Genomic DNA, 17,455 nt, shown 5'->3' on the forward strand with positions numbered 1-17,455 from the left:
TCCATAGCCAGAGTGAGTCGACTAACATGAGATCCAGCAGAAGGCTTGGTTTTTGTTTTTGAGGTAAGGGTTTAGCAGAACTCCCTCTTGTTTTAACAAGCATGTAATTCCATTGGAACAGCTCCCTTAATTTGACTTATCATGTGGTTCTACAATCATTAGAATGTATGGAGAAGTGAAAGGATTTTGTTCCCAAGGAGCAATGACAAAAGCAAAAATGGTCCATTTGCCAGCAGCCCCTAGCCCTTCATATTTCCGTGCATACTACTTACTCCATGTGGGAGGTCCAAATGAATGTGCAAACCTCTCTTAATATAACTCAACACAACTAACAAGCTATGCTGAAATGCAGTTAACAGAGCTAAGTTGATTCTGCCCGAACTAGCACAGTCTCAGGTTGGTTAGAAACACAAAGGGTCATTACATACAAAAATTTCAGATCCACATTTTTAAGGTAGGGAGTGAAGAGAAAAGGCTCAGCAAATTAGTTGCCTCATATTAATATTTACAGAAAAGTTTTAGCAGGTAATAGAATGTTGCATTTCTCTTTTTTTTCCTCCCTGCTAAGAGTATAAAGTAAGAAAAGCAAACAATGGCATAGCAAGAGTACTCAAGCTATCCACCTACTTATTAAATAAATCATTTAAAGCAGAATTCCCCTCCTGTAGTGCTGCAGGAATTGACTAGGTCTTGGAAAATGATGTTAACTTAGTGAGCTTTCACCCTCTCCAGGGCATAATTATTTACTGCCTGATAAATTATCAACAGTTATCAAGTTTGTTTCCCAATAAATCTGGCCTTAGTGACTGGTAACAACAATAATACTTCGATTCACTGCGCATTTGAAAGACATCATTTAGGAATACCATAAAGTGGTCCTCATTAGTGAGTTGAAATACAATGCCTTATGGCCCGTTTACAAAGAGATAAAGGCACTTAATTATCCAGCTGCAATATAGTTCCTTAATAGTTTCTGCTTGAGACAGCAGTTTTGTGAGCAACCAGCTATTCATGGAGAGATGAGAACTAAAGAAGTCTTTCACAAACTGCTAAAAGAGAGATTAAGCCACTGGCTTTGTTTAATATCTCCAGTGTCCATATTTCTTTAATTGATTTATATTTTTCCACACAGGAACCCTAATGTGCATTTAGTATTTCCAGATGAACCATGGTATGCATACAAAAAAAATTCCATTAACAAAGCATTTGGGTGACACTAGCAGTGCTGTTGGCTGGTTTATACATGCTGATATTCCCTCTAATATCTTTGGTGTGACTAAATAATACCATTTTCACAAAGCAGAGTGAAGAGGGATTTGGCACTGAGATATACAGTAGCAATGAGAGAGGGTAATTGATTTCAATATTAATGACCAAGAAATGAAATATAAAAATATATACTCAAAATGTTCATTCTTCAGCAGTAACGAATATTGACTCCTTGCTGTCACTTCAGTAACTCAATAAGGATAAAATACAGGAATCCTCAATTCTGTTTTGAAGAGCTCAAATGTTTTTTCTCACTGACAGATAGATTAAATAACGTACCTTTAAATTATTTAAGTATGGTATCTCTATTAAACCACAGTCTGACTTGATCGTAATTAACACATTTAGTTGCATTTTATTATACCGTGTAACTTGCAAATCAAATTATCCTTGCCTGAATAAGGTAAACTATTTATTTTTAAATATTATTATTTGGTATTAATATCATCATTTCTTTACTTTCAGAAAACAGCAGTTATAAAATTAATCTTTACCAATGCAGATACTGGTCATATAAATAGCAGCACTATTCTTTTCACCTCTTATCGATAATTGAGAGAAAAAGGCACTTTCAGGTGCAATTCTCCTCATTCTAACATAACTCATTTAATAAAAGCTTCTTTGATGATTCTAAAGGAAGTGTGGACAGGTCTCTACATCTACCCCCTAAATGTTAGGTGAGTCAGGCAAAACTGACTTCTGGAAACATCTCTGAAAAATGTGCATGAATATGCAAATTCTCCAAAGGAAACAGAGAGTGTATAGCACATGAACAAATGAACCTGTGAAGTACAAAATGATGCTGGTGTTGATGTGCAGGTGTTTCCTACACAACTGCACAAAGACAACTGCAGCACTGCAGTGCCTTTCGCTTTGGTGGTTCTGTACATAAAAGACAAGGAAGACTGAGTGAAAAGGCTCAGGAAGGCTCAGTGAAAAATTAAAATTCCATTTTTTCCCCCTATATTTCAAAATACTGATGAAAGCAGTTCAAAAAGTGGAATAGACCTATAGTAGTGAGGTTTGTGAATTGTGGGTGGAAAAATATGATTTTTTTTCACAGCAATCTTCTGCACTTTTTAGGATAGTGTAGAATAGTTCATTTGGAAGGGACCTTCAAAGATCATCAAGTCCAACTGCCTGATCACTTCAGGGCTAACCACAATGAGGACTAATGTCCAAATGTTTCCTGAACACTGACAGGAGTGGGGCATCAACTGCCGCACTGGAAAGTCTGTTCCAGTGTTTGACCACCCTCACACCGCAGATTTTTTTTTCCATATCTTTGTACAAATGTGTTGTCATCCTTAGCTTTGACACCTTTGAGTATCAATGTAGTGCTTAATGACAGTATAAGAAGTGTGGAACATAAATGGTTTCAGTGCATTAAAGGAGGTTTTGTTCAAAGATCAGGTATGGCTGCTCCAGTTTTGTCAAGTCAATTTAAGTGTGTTTTTACTTCATTCTTAATCAGTAGTAAGAAAAAAATAATAAAAAGATTCAGGATTTATAGATAAAAAGTGCCACATTCAGTTATTTGTGTTAGGGTTATCCAATTTCAGCTACCAAAGAAAAAGAAAAAATCTGTCACTTTATTCATGCATATTTTTCCTTTAACTGTACTTTGGCACACTCTTGACCCACATCATATCTACAGCTTGCAGCTAAAGTTGGTCATAAACTTCATAAATTTAGCAAAAAATCTTGTTCTGATTGCTTCCATGCTTCAGAAGAAAAATGAAGTGACTGATATGCAATACAAGGTTCCTGCCTTGCAAATTACACTATATTATGTTGAACAGAAACCTTAACAAAGTCAGAGATGAGGTACAAAAAGGAGACAAGTGCTAAGGAGTTAAGAGATTTCTGGTGAAATGGTTACCTCAGAGTATATCTCAGATGAATACCAATATTATTTTTGCTATGCACATAAAACCAGTAACTATCATACATTCTTATTCTTCTACTCTGCAGTCTAAAATGTGTTAGATTTAAATGGTCTAATTAATTTGCTTCAATATATAGCTGAATCAATACAATACAGAAAATTCATTTGGCTGAACACAATTCAAATAGTAGGACTTAAAATTATCTTCAGGAACACCTGAATCTTTTAATCTATGCTGGCATTCTGATGAATCTTTTCTAATTCTCTTTTTCTTTTTAAATACTGCCTTGTATTATATAAGTTGTCTTTGAAGTCTTGCTAATGAAATAGGCCAGCTTCTCTGCTGGGGTAATTTTGTTAGCGTCAATGGAGTTTCCCCTGCGTCTGCAACCTTCAGGTCATCTCTTTGAAGTTCTCATTCCATTCTCAATCTGTATATTTCAGTATAAATTTTAACATCATAACAGCTGCGTTCTAAGAAATGGAATAGAATACTTACCATTTAATGTTTTGAGTAAGTGAACTTCTATGCCTTTTAGAAGTATGTATTCCAATAGAATAAAATGTTGGACCTATTTACTTTCCATGCAGCATTTTCTAAAATATGAAAACTACTCAGAAGTCTAGAGATTTGAACCTTTGCAGAAATGTCAGACCCACTAACCAAATTATTTACTTCACAAACTCTACAGGCACTTCTGGGGAGGTAAATTCCTGGCATATGTGTGTATTATTTTGAGAATTAAGCTTAGCTTCCCTTCAGCATTCAAGAGGAAGCTAATGCTTCATTTCTCCCTTACTAGGAGGTCACAAAAACAGACATTCATGACAGAAGTTTCTTTACTTTTCCATTTATCTTAAGTACATGAATTTAGACCAAACATTTTAATAAGGTATGCTAATATGCAGTCTGAGGGACAATATATATATATAAAGGAAATTAGAAAAGGACAATAAATGTTAAATATAATGTTAAATTTATTTCACATTGAAATTTTAAATTCCCTTATGCTATGGGTAGGAATACTTACGAAGTTATGCAAATTAATATTAATGTTAATTAACACGATAGGCACACTAGATCAATTTTCTACCGGAGAAAAAAAAGAACAAAGTATTTGAAAATAGATGGGACTTCAGACTGAGTACATTTTGTGACCTTTGGCTTTAAACACAATTTCCCACTGGACTAATGGAATTTCTGAATTACTCAGTTTGAACTTGGGTATACTTCTTTGACAAAGATTTTATCTATTAACACAATTTGCTGTGCATTCCTTGCAGTTTTTTCAGTCAACACTAAAAACCTTTTTGAAAGTATTTTTTATGATATGGAAGCTTAGTAAGTCTCTCACATACTGTTTACTGTCTTAGATGTTTACTGATTGATGTTAACAGTAATGTGCCGAAATCAACAGAACTTTCATGTTTTTCATATTCCGAAATACTCATAATGCCAATTGATAGTGAGAGAAACAGAACTTTAGTTGGATTTATTAAAATTTTAGAACACACAATCTCAAACATAATTTTTTCATCCACAGAGTTGTGAATAGGATAGGAACAGAAGAAGATTGATAAGCCAAGGCTACCTGTTTTTCCTTTCATACACTCAAGACTAAAACACTTTATTCATCCTCAGACTAATCCTCAAAGTAGTGTGAGGAATGAGTTATTTTAAGAAAATGACAGTCACAAAATCTTTGACAACCTTTGCAAACAACACAATGATCTGTATCCAATTCTTTGTTATCTTCTGTAAGTGAAGGACTTCTACAGCTTTGCAGATAGATGTGCAGTACCTCTATGATGTTTAATTAAGCCTTCAGCTTAACATTTCTATGTCTCTACTCTCCTGCTGTAGAAAAGTAAAAGTTACAGGCATTTGTCTTTCTTTAGATTTGAGTATGGAGATTACTTTATTTCTAGAAAGTTTTATTTAAATTTCTAACACACTGAACAGTCATTTCAATGAGGCTAGTGTTTTAAAGCACTGCTTTTTTAGAAATTCTAATTTAGAAATTTATTGACAGCTCCTGCCAAGATTGTTTAGCCTAGAACAATATATAAACAATGTGACAAGTCTGTTTAACCATAGACACAGGCCAAAATGGAGACTTGTGTGTCCCCACGGTATCCTTCATTTATTTGACCCTCTGTACTCTTTGGGATATTTCAGAGTATCTATTTTTATGGATTACATGCATCTGAAATCCTAGAATCACTCACAATAGGAGAGAGGTGGGTGGTATTTTGGAAACCAAACTCACAATTCATGCTTGACAGGTGGCCCCCATCTCAAAACTAGTCTGCTACAAAACCAGCACTGAAAGTGGAATCTGGATTTTATCTTTTAGTCCATCTGTGTTTTAAAAAATTATCCTCTTTTTTACTTTTTTCCCCCTCTCTTCCTCATTCCCCTTTATGCTGTTCAGAAATCCTCACAACATTTATGTACTTTGGTTGAAGTATCAAAGCAGATTACACTGTAGAGTTGTCATCCAGTATTAGGGACTATGTTAGTTCAGCTCCTCAGAGTGTAAAACTAAACAAAAGCAGTTTCTGCTCAGTGCTATATCTCCACACTAGCCTCTAATTTCATCACAGACTACTAATACGCAGACTTCTGAAAGTCTTCTAACTTACTTAAACTAATCTAAAAATAAATATTCTGATACAAATTTGTCGTTACTGGAAGAAATTTATCTCATGATTTACAGTCAGAAAACAATGGTTGGTTTCAAATGAAGTCATTTAGCTGTAACTGTAACTGTTATTTTACTTAAGATATCTTTTCTAATTCCTAATGTTATTTCACAGATTGGAAAGTCTGAGTATTATGATGTAAGCAAAGGAGATCATTTTGCTGCCTGTGACATTTTTGTTTTTATCTCGTGAGAATTTTTAGATTTCTTGAGAGTGATAACAGTTTGTAAAATACATAAACACGCATAATGTAAAATACACAGTTCTACACTTTTAATTTATGGCGGGAAATCCAAAAAAGGTACTCAAAGACATTCTCAAAATACTGAAGTTTTAGCCATGTTTTTCAATTCCTCTCATCTCCTGTTTTCATTCCTGGGAAGTTACTCATCTGTAACAATCTTGCCTCTTAGACTTGATGTCTTGCTTAGGTCACACTTCCTTTTAAAGATGAGTACCAACACTTAAAAACCTGAAGTTTTTAAGGGAGCACATCTTTTGCTAGCTCTTCATCTTTATAATAATTCAAAAATCTTAATTAAACTCAATGATGTCTAGCAATCAAAAATTCACATAACCAAATATTTTTTGTCAGTGACAGATATCTGTTACTGGGTCTCCACCTTCTCCAGCATTGGTTATTTTGTAGGTTTACATAACAGTATGTACAATACTGTATTGTACATACCTTTTTTCTCATTCAGTAATTCTGTGTGTTACAGCTCTCTCTCCTCATATGGAAATCGTTCCAGGTCTGCAATTATTTCCCTCACACAATTCTGTTCTGGATCATTTCCATTTCTGCTATATGCCTTATGAAATTAGATGACCAATATTTAACAGTATAAGACAGAAGGGGTGTCACTGATTTATGTTTCACATTTTGCTATTCTCTACCTCCCAGTAAACACTTCTTATGACATTTTTATGCATTAAACATTAGTGCACATATAAAGACTTCTGCAAGACTAAATTTCATATTTTTGGTGAGAATTGTGAGTAGCTTTAGTTGTATTTCCCAGAACACATACTCTTCCATTTTCAGCATATATTTGCATAGACTGAAGCTGGTACCAATTTTTATTACAATGATTTAGTTTTCTGCCTTCATTGGAATAGTCTTATACTCCAGGATATTATTTTAACTTAAGATGTCTGGCTTCTTTTCAGCTGTGGATATGCTTTCCAAAAATATTAGTCAGCTCAACTTAGATAGATAGTGGAATTTTTTCTGCAATTATTTCTTTTTATATTTTCTCAAAAAAAGCTTCCAAGGAATATTTTTACCATGGTAATACACAAAAAAGTAACAGTGTCCAAAACTGAGGATCAGAGTTAACCAATTGAGATTATATTTAGGCATTTAACCATGCTGAGTATCTTTCACTTCTACAGTTCCTCAGCTGTAAAAAGACTGCTGAAAATTCAGGTTTTCAGACACTTGAATTTGGATCCAGGAGCCCTGTTTTAAATGTCCACTTCTGAAATCCTCATTCAAAGTCTTTACAAGAAGCAGCTGAGGAAACAAAATTTAGAAAAAATGTGTTTTGGTTTGTATTTTTTTCTTTGAACCAAATTTGGAATATTTTGAAAATCTTTTTCTAACCTTAAAAAGAACTTGCAGTAAAGATCTGTATGAAAATAATACATATTTCATATTGATATTAATTTTAAAATACTCCTGAGCTCTATTAGAAAACCCTGAACACAACTTTGCCAGATTTCTTTGCCAAAAGATCGCAAAACATGATAAATGAATTGCATTGCATCACAATTTTTCTCTACTGATATGAGAACAGCCTACTATGAAGGATGTTATTTACTTCAAAATGCTGGGGAAATGTCTAACAGAATAAGCAAAAGGGAACATTTAGAATAAATATGAGCAGGAAAAAAAAAAAGTAGTCTATCAACACGGGTCCAAGCATGAAACACTTCCAAAGGATGAGATGTAATCCTCGCCACTGGAACTATTCAGATTTAAGCCACACAAGTTGCATGGGAATATACAGCAGAGAAAAAACCCACACTGCCTTGAGCTGAATAGCATGAATGATATAATATGTTTTTTTGCCTCTTAAACCAAATACTGAGTAACAATGCAGGTGAATTATTATTTTTTTTAATTTTAAATAATCATTTATAGCAATTAGGGGACCTTGGAGTGCTGGTGCTTAACCTCACACAGACCTTTCTTCTACGCTTCCACGCTCACTGAACGACTAGTAGAATTTGTGCATCTACAGTTACTCTGTATTTACCCTGAATCTTTTCTCAGAAGAGTTTTGATAACATCTTTGTCATCAGAGAGGTTGCTTTGATGTTTCTTTTCTCAACTTCCTTTCCCTAGGAGTAGTTTTAACCCACTACGTGGCATATCAGACACAATTGTTCATCCTCTTTTAGTTGTTAATCTTAGCATATGACCTTTGCTGTTACATTCTCTCTTGCATCTCTTATACCCACTATTCTATATAACTCTGCCCTATTTTTGTAATTACTAATGTGTTCTTTCCAGTGTCTCCTTTTCATCCCTCACAGTGATCTCCAACCAACATTTGTCTCTTTCTGTCACCTGCCTTGGACAGTCCTGATGAAAGGAATGTCTGAAATGTTTTTAGCATTAGAAAACTAAAATCCAACCTCAATTTCTTTCTCAATGTCTAGAAGAAATATGTTTACTAACATAGCCAAACTTGAGGAGAATTGTCCTAGATGTTTAGTCATTCCTTTCTTTAGAAAGATGTAATTTTTTCTTACATGTTCATAATGTGTCTTATGTACTCAGAAATAAATAAACAAGATCTAGAAAGGCAGAAAGAAAAATTACAATCCCTTATTATAAACAAAAACTCATTCAGTGGAAGAGCTTCTTCTTGTGGATGGCTACTGCACCTTAAGTGCCTGCAACTGAATTCATCAGCTTTAAAACTCATTTATGTGTAAATAATTCTGGTTTACTTTACTTCATTTTCTCTCCAGTTACTGTAAGGGAACTCGAGAGTTGGCACCCATAAAGTTACCATCAGTAAACACAGTTGGTCACAGCATGAGACAGATGCTCAAAAGAACAAAACAGTATTGTTTATGTGAAGTCAATGAAATTGTGTCTTACAGCAGCTATGGTTATGGAATAGCAACTCAGAGATGTTAAATTTAAATAATAAGATATGACTGTTAGCAAAAGGGTTGGCCTCAGCACTGTCTAAACATTATTTGATTGGTGGGTTCTTACCTGGTCTTTTGTCCTCGATTATAATCATAGAATCGTAAGAGTCATTTTGGTTGGAAAAGACCCATAAAATCATCAAGTCCAACCATTACATAACTCTGCTAACTCCACCACTAAACTCTGTCCTTAAGTGCCACATCCACACATCTCTTAAACACCTCCATGTTCTTCTCTTTCTTGGAAAAAGTTCATTGAGTTATATAGAAAAAATACAGCACTTCAGAAATAAATTTCGTAGTATTTGTAATTTTTTATAATTCTGCTTTCTTACCTCCTTCCTTAGAACAGAGGGCAATTAGACTATGAACTGTATCCATCAATTCAAGCTGCTGCTTCTGCAGAACACTGTTATTAGTTGTTGCCTTGTTTAACTGCTTCTCTAATTCCTGGATTATGTAGCTTTGCCGAGTGACCAAACTCTGTAGATTCTCTTTTTCTTCTTTCAAAGTGTCCAGCTCTTCTTTATGTCTTTCTTCCATTTCTAAAATTTTGTGCTCAAGTAAACTAAAATAAAATAAAACATCAGCAGATATTATTTCATGATAACATATTTCACAATACAGAAAGTAAAGCTACTTTATCTTCACTGTAGAATTCAATACATAAATTATTTATTCTAAAATGTCACAACTGTTAATTCAGCACAACATTCTCCATCAAGCAGGTAAATATGATTGATCTCTAATGTTCCATATTGCAATTGTTTGCATAAAATGGTGCTTAAAAGTAAAGAGCATGGAACTACGTGTCTAGTTATTATAATTATCTAAGTGCATAAGCATATAGTCAGTAACAAATTTTTTATTATAGAGGTTCAAGCAGAAAAGTCAAAGGTAGGCAAAGAAGGGAGGCAGAAATGCAGGGCATTGAAGAAAATGTCATTAGTAGTATGGGTAGTTTAATTTGATGAGAGGTAAAAAATAAGAGTAAACTAAGGAATCTTTGTGAAGGGCTTTATGACTAAGTGGAAGTAGATAAGTACTAGGAGCTATCAAAGGATGTGGAACTTATAATAAAAATACCATTTGATGTGCTCTGTGAAGCTGGGAATAGAAATGTGTATCAGTTGAGTGCTATCTGCTTCCACATTTCACAGCTAATACCGATCAACAGTGAACAAGATGTTTTTTCGAGCCATTGTTTTGATGCTGTGGTGATGCAGTGGGTTTATGTAACAGAGTTTTGATAGCTAGGGATGGGAGGGGCAGCCTCTTGGAGGAGTCCAGGGGCTGTCCCAGCCAACTCCAAAAGGGACAACTGCTGGGCAGAGCTGAGCCAGTGAGTAATGTTGGTTGTGCCTCTCGGAGAGCAGACTGAAGAAAGGCACAAATACTGCACAACAGTATCTGAGAGAACTGAAAACGTGGGAGAAACAGAAGCCCCCAGAGTCAGTGCAGGAGGGCAGGAGGTGCTTCAGGCACAGTGCAGAAGCTCCTCAGAGCCCAGGAGAGGCTTGTGGTAGAGCATGTTGTTCCCCTGCAGCATCTGGGCATCACATAGAGCAGATCTCCACCTACAGCCATGGAGGAGGCTGCAGTGCAGCAGTGGATGTGGTCTGAAGGAGCCACAGCCCATAGAGAGCCCCCACAGGAGCAGCCCTGGGCCAGAGCTGCAGCTTGTGGAGAGGAGCCGGCAATGAGTCAGAAAGGCTTGGGGAGCTGCCACTTGTGGGGACCTGTGTCAGAGCAGGGCAGTCCCAACAGATGAACCATGTGGTATGGACTCATGCTGGAGCATTTCTTGAAGACTGCAGCCTGTGGGAAGCTGTAGGATCAGTTCAGAAAGAAAGGCATCTCGTGTGAGGAATGTCACAATGGAGCAAGGCAGAGTGACCATGTAGGAGGGGTATATGACAAAGCATAATTAGATTGACCTCAGCTCCCATTCCATTTCCATCCACTGCTCAAAGGGAGGAAGCAGAACATGGTGACTGTGGATGGCAGGTGTTTTTAGTTTGCTTGTAGTTTCTCAACGCTCTAATCTGTTATCAATGTGTAATAAATTACATTAATCTCCTATGTATTGAGTGTTTTGCCTGTGATGATAACTGGTGAGTGATCCCCCTGCTCGTATCTCAGGCAAAACTTTTTTCATCCTTTTTTCTCCCCCTGTCCCATGGAGGGGAAATGAGAAAGCGTGGTGGTTCTTTGTTGCCCATCAATGTTAAAATACCACAGCTAGGAGTTTAACAGAAAGATTTTATTAATATTAGATAAATAAATAAATTCATGCCCTCTACTACTTTCTTCTGCTTGGTAATTCCACTGTACATGCCAAAAGAGGTGTTTCTCCTACCCATAAACCAACTGGTTGTTACAAACTTCCCAACAAACTGCTTCCTGTCCAAGACAGTCTTAGATTTTATTTATTTGCACTCTTCCTCCACCTTTGTTTTTACTTCTGGGTAATAGATCAGTGGCAAAATGCCTGCATAATTTCAGGTCATTTAACCTAAGTGAAGAATGTAATAAAATCCATATGGAGTTGTTTCTACTAGATATCACAGAGCCTTAATATGAGCTGCTACAAATGATAACAATGCAAAGATTAAATTCAGGCCCTGGATTTGCTGTACAAGCTAGAGTAATATAAAACTTTTTTTTCTCTCTAAATAAAGGAAACCAAACAGCAAATCTCTTTATGAAATGTATAAATGCAGGACTTGCAGAGATATTGAAGAAATATACTTTGCAAGATCAACATATCTAGTTCTGTGAAAATCACAAGGATCTGAGCAAGAAGGAAGAAGAAATTAAAGGAGGGGAAGGGAAAACACTTTTTCTTGGAGCCAGCTTCATTCTCAAACACAAGGGTGAACATGATATTTCATTCTTAAAGTCTCATTAGTTGGTAACAAAAGCATAACAAGAATTTCTGTACTGGAATTTGATGATAGAAAGTTCCAATATGAAAAATGTGTAGATTTTAAAACCAAAGATGTTCAATTATTTTCACACCTTATCAGACACATGGATTATTTTTTTTAATCACGTGAACTCTAATGTTAAATATAATACCTATATACTCCAGATCTACTTGGATTTTTTGAAGACATTTCTGTGAAAGTCTTTGAGCTTCATTATCCTCAGATTAATTAATGAAGTTCGACATAAATGGTTGAAAATTTTCTGATGACAAAGTTATTTTTAGTCATAAATCACTATTTGATAAAATTTAAAAAGTTATATGTGAAATTTATTAGTTTTGTCCATTTTTTCATAAAATTATTAAAATTTTATGACTCTAGATTTTAATTTTTCTGATAGACTGGGAGTTCCATTGGTGTGCTATGGATCAGATCCCAGAGTAGACCCTCAGCACAGTCTGTGTTTGATTAGGTGCTAGATATGGCTACCTCCCGGTTTGACATTCTACTTAATATCCTTTTATGACAAGGTTACCCACTTAAAGGAAAAAGAGAAAGTAGTGGATGAGGGATTTTAACAAAGATTTTGATACTGTCTCTCACAGCATCCTTCTGGACAAAATGTCCAGTATATAGCTAGATATAAACACAACATAATTAGTGAACAACTGACTGAATGGTAGGACTCAAAGCATTGTAGTAAATGGGGTAACATGAAGCTGGTGGCATTGCTCCCCAGGGCTCAATTCTAGGGACATTTCTATTGAAATTTTTCATCAATGATGCGGACAAAGAAGCTGAGCGCACACTAGGTAAGTTTGCATATGGCACTAAATTAGATGATTCCCTTGAGAGTAGGGAGATCTTGATAGAACACTAGACAATAAACAGTCATATAAAATGTAATAAGAACAAATAGTGGATTATGCATTTGGGATGGTGTAATCTGAGATATATGTTTAGGTTGGGGGACAAGTGGCTGCACTGCTGCAGATGCATTTGGAAGTTTGGGCTAATGGTAACCTTCTTATAAGTCAACAGTGAGCCCTCGCAGCCAAAAGGGCCAACTGTATTAAGTGCATTAAGTACTGTATAGCTAACCAGTCAAAATAAGCGATTGTCCCACCACATTTAGTGTTGGTTTAGCTTCATCTCAAATACTGTGTGCTGCGCATGTTGGGGCTCCAGAATGTAAGGGGTAAAACTATTAGAATGCATCCAATTGTGGGCAACAACAATGGCAAGAGGTCTAGAGGGTACAACTTAGAAGTGTCTGAGGATACTTGGTTAGTTGAGCTTAGAGGAGGCTGGGAGCTGACTTCATTGCTTCTTCATGAAGGATGGGAGATCAAGGTGCTGATTTCTCTCTGGTGAAAGATGACAAAACAGTAGGCCTTAAAGCTGCATCAGGGGAAGTTCAGATTGTATATTAAGAAAAGAAAATCTCTAAATAGAGAGTGGTCAGGCACTGGCTCAGGCTCTCCAGAGAAGCTGCCATGTTTAAGTCTGTTCAAGAACTGTGTAGATCATGCTCTTAGATATATGGTTAAATTCTTAGGATGCCTTTTGTGGAGTCAGAAGATGGATTTATGATTACCATAGGACCCTTAAAACTCAGGATATTCTATGATTCTTACAATTCACAAAAAACATTCAGCCTTGACAATGTGGAAGAAAAAAAAAAGATGCCATATTCATATTACCTTATAGTTAAACAGTAGGTAAAAATAAAAATAGTTCCCTTTGTTTTTGCCCATGTCTCAGTACAAGGCATTTCCTTAACTCTACAGAACCTACTTGCATGTCCAAATTTAAATGATTTCCATACCTGAATGATTTTCAATTAAAAGATAGACTTCACAATACGTACATTGCATTGTTTCCCACCGTAGCCCTAAGAGCACAGTAAATGAACCTATGGAGATGACAGTCTTATTTGTAGCAACACTGGAAACGTCAAGCAAGGACGAAAATGAAAATGTTTAGAGCTTCCCTGTTTGGCATCTACAGAGACAGCAAACAGATGTTTTACAGCTTTAGGAATAATATATCCTAATATTTATGAGTGGTGTTTTGAGAACATGTGGTGGAAAGATGGGATTGTCAAGACACTTGGTTTCTTTACAGTTTTCTATGTAGATTAAAATTCTTGTTATTATAAATTGCAAAACTAAGCTATTTTAAGGAATGCGTATGCATTTGTGCAATGATCTTTCCATAGCCACAAGTATACCACGGATAAGAATAAGTCCTGAGGATAGGACCACTCTCTATATTCCTAGGAGGGATCTATAACAACTGCATTTAATTTTGTTTTACTAAGAATCAATGAGAAACTGTTACTCAAAGCTCTGATGAACAAAAGCAAAAATTTAAATAAACTGGAGACTTTTGTACTGGTATGTTCCAAAAGGAATTAATTCTTAAACAGCATGAGAAGAGCTGCTCTTACGGACTTTGACTCCAACAGGGACAGATTTTTTCACATATATTATTAAATTAATATATATTATAGACCATTTAAATACCAGAAAGTTCTAGAAACCTCATCAAGAAATCTTTAAACAGGTTGAAACCACTTACATAATACATCTAGATTTTTTTAAATGGTTGTCAGAGCACTCTAATGTGGAAAGAAGAAAGAATAAAAAAATTCTAAAAGGCAAATAGCATGAAGAAAGAACTTTGTTGACTTCTTGGTAAACAAATTCTAGCCATTTTTCAAAATTCATTATGAAAACTGAGTTGAAAATATTTCTACTAGTTTTCATTAATGACCATTTTTGACATAAAAATAAAAAAAAGCTTGTCTTTATACCAGTTAAACAATCAGTAAACACTGAACATAATTGTACAACATTCTTTGATATGGAATGCCACTGATATGATGAAATAACTGTTTCCTTTCTACTTCAAGTTTACTGTACAATTTTCTTATAGGTCTGAAAACATTACTGACCTAAACAAATGAAACAGTCATGGGAACTATAAAAAAAAAGTCACTATTCACTAGAAACATCATATCTATATACGCATACACACACAGACATATACAAACATGTATGTGTGTTTTAAAAATTGTAGCTTTCCATTTGGGGGAAAATATCAAGCATATTGGGAACACAATGAAGTTATGAAGAACAAAAAAATGTTATTCATATGGGTAAGTATCAATATAATCCATTTGAAAATGGCTTTTTGGAGTTATTTTCTAGAAGACATTTAAATAAAAAACAAAATCCTTAATTTTCCTCCAAAGTAACCATGTTTTATTGTACAATGTACTGAGATTCATCAGGCTGGGAATCTATTTTCAACAAATGATGTGTTAGCTTTGTCAAGATATAAGCCAGTGATATGCCTTGATGCAACTGTGCTGTGTTCAGGTGATTCAGAAAAAGCCCTCTGAGGATGCTGAGCAAGGTGGAAGGCCAATACAGAAGTCAGAGAATGATTTCCAGCGAAAACTACTGTCGGTTTGAAAGGTGATGAAGGAGAACATGTAGAAAGCACTCTTGTAGGTCTCAAGGGAGGAAGGAAGTCTGGTTTAGACAATCTGCCTTATAAGCTACATAGTTTATTCACTAATCCATTCCAGACCATGGCAGTTTAAGAGAGCTCTTTTTTTTTTTTAAAAAAAAAGTCTTTGTTTTCAGAGGCCTCAGTTTAGACATGTGGGAACAGGATATAGACCAGATCTTAGAGATGGACATCTTTTGCATTTAAACAGTCTTTAAAAAAGAAAACCTAGACTTATTAGAAATACAGATAAAATCATTTACTTTGTTAAGCTGTTCAATAAATAAAGACAAGTAACATCACACTACGAAAAATTCTTTGGCTGTATATATGTGTTTTTCTTGTATTAAGTGTGTATGGGAAGATAAACAGGTAGAGAACATACATGCCTATATTTGAGTGCAATAATAGTATTTTCTCATTAAGATACTGCTTTGTAGCTGCTTGTACATGAATGAATTTTTCCATGAATTTTCAGGTGCTGACTACCTGTACTTAAGTAGGTGGACTAATTGGTTTAATCAGATATTAAAAAGTATCCCTATAGTTCTTCAGGCTGAGTTATTTAGCCTCAGCCTTTTTTTCATTTCAGTTATAAGACAATTCCATTGAAATCACAGAAACAAAGTGAATAAAATGGAGCTAGATTTACCTTTTTACATATGCAGAGCTTGCAAAAAAAAATCAAATATACTGTGTATCTTCATCTTTTCCACAGTCAAATGGTAATTCATCATTTTTAAGTAGATCTTTCATATGATGACAGTTCTTATACTGAATGTTACTGTAGTTTGATTTTCTGCAAATTCAAGTTGGAATCTATGTTTAAATGTCATGCCTGCTATTTACTACAGAAAGATCCAGAATGCATTATGATTTTCCTCTTCTGTTTCAGAAGTGAACAGAAAGTTGTTTTCATATTTGCATAATGAAACAAATGGCACATAAGTTAAATGCAGCTAGTACACTATGGAAAAAAAGAAAAAGGCTCCAAAGAGCACTTAAGCAGGGAAATCTTTCAAGAATAAATTAAAATAGCATTTAAAAAGCCCTTGTGGGATTAAAAATGGCAATGCAAGAAACCACCATTAACATTACAGTGGGTGGGAACCCGCAAGAGTAAATTATTTATGGCATGAGAGCATTCAATAGAAACAAGATACTGGGGCAAATGTGACTCTACTTATGCTATGGAATATCTTTCACTTCAGTGGGATAAAATGAAAAAGTTGGCCACTCTTCCCAGCAGAGGCAGGAAGTAAAGAGTCTAAGGCCAAGAAAAGATATATTTCTGGTCTAAAAAACATGAAACGGTCCCCTGTTGATATGCAGTACTCATTGTATATAAGGATAATATACAAAGTACTGTAGTGTATCAACAATCACTTACTATTACTATAATATTTTGTATTTATTTTGTCCAAAATCCAGTTCTTTGAAAGTGATTAAGATATGTATTTTTATTTTATATGGAGGAAAATTTAGCACAGAAATGATCTCCACACAGTGCACCATCTGTTTAGATTACATTTTGGATTGTAATAGTTCCTGCACTCATTCCCACTGTAGCGTACACCTACTGCAGAAGAAAGGCCCTTTGCAACAAGTTTCAGTCCATGTAGGCAACAAAAATATAATGACTTCTCCAGTTTATTGATTTGAAAATGATGTCATATAGATGAACAAAGTCATTTTAACTGCAAAGAACGACTCAACATCATCTGATGAGTAATCTATAAACACTGTTTAAGCAAGCTAAAAATCATTGGTATGATCAGTAACCTATTACCTCCTGAAATCACCGAGATTCATCCCATAGTGAACTTGACACACATATAACTGATTTCAAGATCAAGACCTTACAAGACTAAGATTATGCAGTTCTTTGTTATGAATAGATGATACAGAAGATGATGATTCATATTTTAATGTAACCATAATGCTACCCTCTCCCTAATTTATCAGTCCCAAGGAC

At 35.1% G+C, this 17,455-nt stretch overlaps 1 protein-coding gene across 1 annotated transcript in view; it reads right to left on the reverse strand.

The window, feature by feature from the left end:
• ANGPT1 (angiopoietin 1) overlaps positions 1 to 17,455 on the reverse strand; it is a 159,667-nt gene that overhangs the window by 59,609 nt on the left and 82,603 nt on the right. The window contains exon 4 of the mRNA XM_021388672.1: positions 9,367 to 9,599. Within this exon, the coding sequence (XP_021244347.1) occupies positions 9,367 to 9,599 (233 nt within the window). The remainder of the gene's footprint in view (positions 1 to 9,366; positions 9,600 to 17,455) is intronic.

This window comes from Numida meleagris, chromosome 2, assembly GCF_002078875.1.
Source record: "Numida meleagris isolate 19003 breed g44 Domestic line chromosome 2, NumMel1.0, whole genome shotgun sequence".
Lineage (NCBI taxonomy): Eukaryota > Metazoa > Chordata > Aves > Galliformes > Numididae > Numida > Numida meleagris.